Source organism: Cucurbita pepo, chromosome 18, assembly GCF_057944985.1.
Source record: "Cucurbita pepo subsp. pepo isolate OVF chromosome 18, ASM5794498v1, whole genome shotgun sequence".
Classification (NCBI taxonomy): domain Eukaryota; kingdom Viridiplantae; phylum Streptophyta; class Magnoliopsida; order Cucurbitales; family Cucurbitaceae; genus Cucurbita; species Cucurbita pepo.
Window position 1 is genome coordinate 2,301,859 of NC_141815.1, and position 8,032 is coordinate 2,309,890.

At 35.6% G+C, this 8,032-nt stretch overlaps 1 protein-coding gene across 1 annotated transcript; it reads left to right on the plus strand.

Annotated features, from left to right (window-relative positions):
* The first annotated feature begins 508 nt into the window (after positions 1-508).
* LOC111779604 (uncharacterized) lies at positions 509-6,658 on the plus strand. Its single transcript, XM_023659680.2, has 6 exons — positions 509-773; positions 916-955; positions 1,541-1,621; positions 5,274-5,466; positions 5,729-5,996; positions 6,104-6,658. The coding sequence occupies exons 1-6, from the start codon at positions 714-716 to the stop codon at positions 6,314-6,316; spliced, it is 855 nt and encodes a 284-aa protein (XP_023515448.1). The 5' UTR covers positions 509-713; the 3' UTR covers positions 6,317-6,658.
* The last annotated feature ends 1,374 nt before the right edge of the window (positions 6,659-8,032 follow it).

An 8,032-nucleotide genomic window follows, 5' to 3' on the forward strand; every position in this document is an offset into this window, starting at 1 on the left:
TTCGATGATTGTCGGTCGAGGTATGACAGATCCGCAACTCCAGAAAAGGGTGTAACCGGACCTTTGAACCCAAAATGGGTTTGTGAGGAGCTAAAGTACTATACAGAACTCTTAGACCTCCCCAGATGCTCAGATAGCAGTAGAGCATAAGCCCCAACTTCCTAAACCTTAGAATAAACCCCGTGATATTTACTAGGTTTAGGATGTGATGCAAGCCTACAGATAGGTTGTTTGCTTTTCAGGTGTTCGATGATTGTCGGTTGAAGTAGAGGAGCGTTCGAATTCTGTGCAATCACAGACGCGTTGTTCCGATAGTTAGTCCATTTTTTATAATCTGAGTCATTGTATTTTGTGTTGTAATTGTTTCTCGAACCCATTTTCTCGTTGTAATGAATTTTTAGTCCCGATCCGGGATCCGAGGTTTGAAGCGTAAGAAATTAATGGGCAAAAATATATAAAATATTTTAAAGAAATAAAAAATAAATTAGGAGGCGGGAATAGGAAGAGAGAAGGCCCGCACATGACATCCAAATTCACCCACCAAACTAACTAACAATAACACATTCTCCGGAAGAATCGTCTCCAGGAAGGTCCGGGTCGTAATGAAACGTACAGATCTCAGACCAAGAAAATCATCTAACAAGCAAATAAATCTACAAAACATGGAGATACTTCTCTGAGAAGGGAGAGGAAGAAGCAAGAATACGCAGAAGATGATGTCCGGTGGTAACTACACGACTATCGATAACCAAAATGTTTCAGGATCTGTGCCCGTAAGCTTCTCGCCTCTTTAGCTTTCTTGCATTTTTTTGTTTGTTTGTTTGTTTTGGAGAGAAGCTATCGAATCTGCAGCATTTTTTTTTAATCTGATCTACTCGGTTGATTTCTCCGGTTTCTGTGTACTTTGATTTCCAGGCTGTTCCAGATCAGGGACAGATAGCCGTTAAATTCACTGGTAAGTAGTTTCCTTTTTCTGATAACGTTAGGTATGGGCGAAGAAATGAAAGGTTTATGAGATTGAGTGTTAAATTTTGCGTGTGCAAGGGATTAAGATCACAAGCCACTAGAAAATCGTTTGTGTTGATTTTTTTTTAATTATAATTTTTATTTCCGGTTCGTTGTGTTACCGGACAAATGTAGGTAGGAAAAAGAATCAAAGCTTCTTATAGGAGGTTTATGCTCTTAAGGATCCAAAATTGACGTATAATTGGAATGAAATTTGAGGACCAAGTGGTTGAACTTAAGCATGGCAGACTAGCCTATGTTAGATCTAACTATAAATAGCGAATTCAGTATGGAAAATGGAAAGGGAAAGAGGTTCAATATTAATTTTCACTGTGCTAGAAGCATCATTGAATGAAATTTTGACTAACATCTTGTATTGCAGGAATGATATCGATATAAATACCGGAGTGAAATTTAGATTAATCATAAATTATTTGGATTGAAATCAAGTATTAGAGTTTCATTTTGATCCACGGACTGTTGTTTTTTTTGGCTATTTGTTGCAAGATCATAACTGACTGATTTGTTGTTGTAGAGTCAAATCTTCAAACGTTTCCTCCTTCTGGAACTCAAGGAAAGATCGCTGGTGGATTCCAGCCACCTCGTGATGCTGATGGTATTTAAAGATCTTTCTTTAGCTTTTTATCTCAACATTGTTTTTTTAACTTATTCTAATTAGATATGAGAAGCTGATTCTACTGTTAAATCTCTCTAGTTGTTTCACTGATCAAGACAAATATAAGATGCTATCTTCTAGACTTAGATTGAGAGGCACTAAAATTTTTAGGACTTGTCCAACGAACTCTCCCTTGTTGTGTCTAAAAGTATTTTTAGATAATGAACTTACCACTGTATTATTGGTCTCAAAACCATTGACTTGTCATTTATATTCTTTATGTTGAGTTTATGCTTCATTTAGCATGGTGGTCAGTTTTAGTTGAGAAGTTCATGATATGATCCCATTGAGATGCATATCTTTCATTTATTTCTTCGTGTTAATTAGTAATTCATTGCATTATATTTCCTGAAACATCATTTCGTTATTTGTAATAGGTGGTTCTTCTATTTAAGAAACCTTATTCCACTCATAGAAAATAGGACAAAATTATAATTTTCTCTTGATTTTTTGAGCATGGTATCGTAGTTGAAAACCCTTTTTTTTTTTTTTTAAATCCCTAAAATTAGCTCCAACTCTAGCCGTCGCTACTGTTGTTCATCCGCATCTCCCATGCCACTTTCAGATGAGTTTGTAGGTGCTTGAATATGCGACCGCTCACTCTGTTCACGACCGTGTGCATTCATTTCTATCACGTCTGTATGCATTTCGACTGTCACATCTGTACCGTTGATAAGTCATGCCGTCATCTTCGTGTTGTCTGCTTCGTCGGTTGGCATTTTTTTTTCCTTGCGTGCTGGCTACTATTTCTTTGGGGGTTTTTGGTTTTGTCTACTTTATTGTTTGGTTTTGTTTGACCATTTTGGTATATGGTTTTGGTTTAGTTTCAAATGGGTAACTAAAGCAACTTTGATACGAAAATATTTTATTTTAGTAATAATCTATTGCTAGATACTCATATAATTGCATCCAATCCAATAGTCCTACTGTCCAAATCACCTCCGTTTGGTTTAATGTGGTTAACTTTCTTCCTTACTAGCAACAAGAGCGCACCTGCCAAAGATGATCCTTCATTTGACAAGTGATATGTTGAAATTTCCATGGTGGAAGACATTAGTTGTTTTGATATCTGTTACTATGAAGTAAATATGGGATGGTTTGACGTAGATGTATTTAGATTTGCGCATTCAATCAATCAAGAGAGTGAAAAGTAGGAAGAGAGTGAGGAAGCTTGGGTGAGACATGAAAATGAAGGGGGAAAAAGTATTATTGATCACCCATTACCTATCCAGACTAGCAACCTCTTTTACTCTTTTAGTGATCATTCCTAGGTTGTAATGTACATCAACCAAAGATGTCATTAGCTCTCCCATCACTAAAGATCATATCTCCTCTCCAATGGTTCACGATATCAAATCTGATTTTAATATGAGCCGTGAGGAATTTAAAGCACATTGTTGATATAGAGATTGATGAATTTTCTTTTGAAAACTCTTTTGCAGAAACATTAGTATTTTTACAGCTGTTGATAAAAGGAATTCAGTTGAAGTTTTGCAATCAGCAGTATCATTAGCAAAGTATCCTTCAGTTCCTCCAAATTTAATTGCTTAATTGAGGTTTGTGGATTACAGATGTAAGAAATCCCTCCTTAGTCACCACAAACTAAGATCTAATTGTGTTTCATTCATCCGTAATTGCAAAAAGGATTGTTCTTAGATGTCAGATCTCTTCCTTCCTCTGCCAATCTTTTTTGCTTGGAGCCGAGTGTTCTTGGCCTTTATTTCGATGTTTTGATTGGATAATTATTTTAGGCTCTTTGTTGAAGAGGATTTAGTATTAGTTGGATTATTATTTATATCCTTTTTTGTTGTAGCTCAGCTCTTTGGCTTGGTTTTCTCACCCTTGGGGGATATCCAAACTTAAGAGATAATTTTTGGGACACTTCTCTTCCTAACGTTATAATGAGAATAGAGGATCTATTTCTTTGAGGGAGAAACACTACAAAGTGATCTAACTGGTTGAAATCATAAACTTCAAGTTTATGTTAGGTATTGAATCAAAAGAATCGGAACTAGGCAGTAGATTTATCACATTACCATTCTAATGCTTTATCGAATGATTCTGTAGATTAAGGTAATAGATCCTTTATTCTCATTTCTTCATCTAGCCATAACAAATTTATTTGATGTTTCTTATCTTGATATTCTCATAGCTCATATGAAAGATACTAGTAGTATAAAATACCCAAATGCAAACTATCTTTCTTACCATAGACGCCTAATAGTCATAGAACCTAAACTTCTAGGATAAAACCAACCTATTTGTTTGAAGGAATATACAAGGCTGTAAATGATTTGAATCGGAAACTTACTTGACTTTATATAGTCTTAAAAATAAAAAATAAAAAACCTTCAAGTCCAAAAATACATTACTGAAATACAATATCTCTAGATTATCTTCTACCCAAAACATACAATATCTCTAGATTATCTTTTACCCAAAACTTAACCATCCAAGAATCTTCTCTGAAGTACATATTGCATGATTGAGATGTCTTGTTCATATCATCCTCCATCTCTTCGAGAGGATTTAGAGATTCCTTAAATCTATTTGTGAAACTTTGATGCAAAAATAAGAAAACACAAACGAACTCTCTATATTCATGACTTGCTCAAACAAGAGAAAGAAACAAACATAAAATTCTTTAGAGATATTACAATATGTTCCCTATGATAACTGGGTTCATGAATTATGGTCAACAAACAGTACGAGCTGCAAGTGGCAACACTCTCATGTGTGTACATTTAAAGAAATTTAGGTCACTCTATTTGGACTCATTTACATAAATTTAGTTCTCATTCTCACCTCTCAAAATTTTCAATAGAGCCAAGATCGGATTTTAAACTCTGGGTCGATTGAAAAAATAAAATAAATAAAAATCAAATTGAAAATAAATGCAAAGGAAACATATATCCGATTTTGGGCCTAAGGCTTTGATAGCAAATAATAAGGAATCACTTCAAGGAAAAGTAAGATTCGAATTACCTTGTTGATCAAATATCTGCAAGATTGAGAATCACCTCACATGGGTATATATAATTGAAAAGAAACTTAGCCCTTAGCTAAAAGCACGAATGCATATTTTACTACATTTTCCAATTGCAAGGATAATACATGGTTTTATTATATAACCCAAAATAAAACCCTTCCCTAAGATATTTGAAGAGTTGTAACTTTCATATTTTATGACCCCATGAAGAGTTGTAACTTTCATATTTTATGACCATAATTAGCCACTATGTAACCTTAAAATAAATAAAAAGTCTTAAAATATATTAATGAAATACCGTAACTCTAAATTATCATCCACTCAAAATTTGTAACCATAGTAAATGAAACTCATCTTCCTTGAAGTTCATATTAAATGATTGAGATATCTTGGTTCATATCAATTAAGTGATTTATGGACTTGTCAACTAGTTTGAGGTGGATCTCAAGATCAATGAAACGTGCAAGTTAAAGTAATCTTGGTTTGAATATTGGAAAAGTAGTCATGAACTAATAATTTCAAAACTATGCAATTCTTGTCTCTTGCGATATATTGTAATAAAGCTTGACGTTTGAGCTTAATAGATAAGTGTATCTGATGCAGATACATTTTCAAAACCTATCTCTGGTTCTGATGAACCCCCCCAACAGGCTGGTGGCTGGCTTCAGACCTTCTCAATTTCTTCCTACAAACAATATTTTGATGTCGATACTTCAGACGTTCTTGAGAGGATCAAAGATTCGCTTTATCCATTTAAAGGAACTTTTAACGAAAGGACAGCCGACACTCCAGATTTGTAAGCTCCCTTTCTGTAACTATACTAATTTTGTATCATCTCTGTTGTTGAGGATTGTTGGGAGGGAGTCCCACGTTGGCTAATTAGGGAATGATATGGGTTTATAAGGAATACATCTCTATTGGTATGAGGCCTTTTGGGGAAAGCCCAAAGCAAAGCCACAAGAGCTTATACTCAAAATGGACAATATCGTACTATTGTGGAGAGTGTGTTAGATTATATTCTGAAGGCTTTTATGTTTATAGTATCATTTTCTCCCCAGATACGGACCATTTTGGATATGTACAACCTTGATATTTGTGGCTGCTTCTATTGGAACGTTTGTAACATACATAGCACAAAAGTTACAACATAAAGATTGGAACTATGACATAAATTTGGTAACTTGGTCTGCTGGTTTGTTCTATGGCTATGTCACCATTGTTCCTCTTGGACTATACGTAATCCTCAAGTACTTCTCGGTGCCTTCTGGCCTTGTTCAGCTCTTATGTCTCTATGGCTACTCTTTATTTGTGTTCATCCCAGCACTGGTAAGTCCAATCAGTCCATGATTCAATACTAATAATTATAAAATTACAATACAATTACATGCTTTTCTTGTTCAATGTTCAAATGTGCATTATGTTTGTATTTGCAGTGTCTCTCTGTTGTTCCTTTGGAAATTTTTCGATGGGTTATTGCGGGCGTTGCGGGATTCATGTCTGCATCCTTTGTGGCACTCAATCTCCGAGCTCACATAATGTCAGCTGGTGAGAGGTGGGTTTTGATTGTTGCTTGTATCTTCTTGCTGCAGTTAGCTCTTGCTGTCATTCTCAAACTATATTTGTTCACCGTAACTGTATTAAACTAAACTCCCCGCCCCTTGATAAACATGTCGTAGATTACGCATGAGAATTTCTTTTGGTTTTCAATACTTGTCATGTTTAGTGTTACGGTCATGCTTGTCGAAGGCGTGTTGCTTATGGTCGCATGGTAGATGTTTCAGTCTTTCTTGTCGTTGACAAAGATGTCAACCAATTAAGTGGGGAAAGATGTCACGTTCATCCTTGTCCAAGGCATGTTGCCTATGATCGTATGGCAGATGTCCCGATCTTGCTTGTCCAGGACTTGTTGTCCATGGTTGCATACCCATTCTAAACCCTTGATAAACAGGTCGTAGATTACAAACGAGAATTTCTTTTGGTTTCCAATACTTGTCGTGTTTAGCAAAAGCATAATCATTCTTTAATTGAAAACATCTTATATATTTTAAAGGTCAATAGATTCCACTAGCCTTATTACATGTGTTACATGTTCCATTTCAACTGGAACAACTTCCGACAATGCTTTAAGAAACTTCAGGTGGACGAATTCAAACGTACTTGAGTTTAGGGAAACGTCGATTAAGGCCAACGAAGTAAGTGATCTTACTATTGGCTTGATCAGAAGATTGCCTTATGTATGACACGTGCTCAATGGTCCTTGCATGTGTCATATATGCTTTAAATTATATGATGATGTGACGATATTATATGATGATGAGACTACGTTATATGATGGTGGTATATGGTGTTACATTATGATGATGATGTATAATAACATGACGACGTAAGATGCATGATGATGATGTGACTTAATATGATGTTATTCTATATTAAGATGATGTGCATGTAATTAAATGCCATGATACATTATGACAACGAGTTTTTCTAAGACACAACCCTAATTGGTGTTAATGATGAGGAATGTATGAAAGCGAACGTTACTTGGTGTGAAGTGTGAATAATGAATAGGGTGTGTCACAAAGATGATTTAAAGATGAAAACTATTGGGATCTCATGCATTTTGTGCGTTCATATACATCGGGTTACTTCTCCATTTATAATGAGTACGAACGCGTACACTATGATGATAATGAAGATGATCATACCTTGCATGACAATCGGGGTTTGCTGACCTCTGGATGTTCGACTATAGACAGCTTGCCCGACTATGATGGGTCTAGGGGGCTGGGAACCGCCTGAGGATTGACGCTTACACATGTGGGTCATGTGTAGGAAATTACTACACATACAATTTTGTCTGGACTAGAGGACACTTCGAAGATGATTTTAACGATAGGTCTGTAATCATGAGTTGTATGTGTTTGCATTTTCTGACCCCAATAGTGAGGTCACTTATGGGGTATTTCTTAAAACACGCAAGCCGTGTGCTACATCTATTTCGAGTAAAGGCAAGACACCCTTGTACAAACGACATCGCAAGTAAACACCATGACACGTGCATAGGATAGTGATATTTCATTTCTTAGATTGTAGGATAGTATAGGGTGTTTTTAGTTTTAACTTTTTATTTGTTTTATTTAATATTTCGTTAGGTTACTTTAAAGATGTTTCCAAACATGTAAGTCTATGACAATGTTTTATGATAGTAAATCTAGGGTTGTTACATACTCCCTCCGGTACGGTCATAGAGTATTCTGATTCAACTGCTTATGTTCTTCACTTATGTTCTTCGCCAATGTTTCAAGGTGATCAGGTTCCACCTGATTGATCACATATACTCATTTTAAAGACAAGATGTTTGA

Bases quoted from the DNA above. Each gene is read 5' to 3' on its own strand.
- LOC111779604 (XM_023659680.2), top strand. From the start codon at position 714: ATGATGTCCGGTGGTAACTACACGACTATCGATAACCAAAATGTTTCA. The intron at 956-1,540 runs GTAAGTAGTTTC...TTGTTGTTGTAG, and splicing joins GATAGCCGTTAAATTCACTG to AGTCAAATCTTCAAACGTTT. The intron at 5,997-6,103 runs GTAAGTCCAATC...TTGTATTTGCAG, and splicing joins TTGTGTTCATCCCAGCACTG to TGTCTCTCTGTTGTTCCTTT.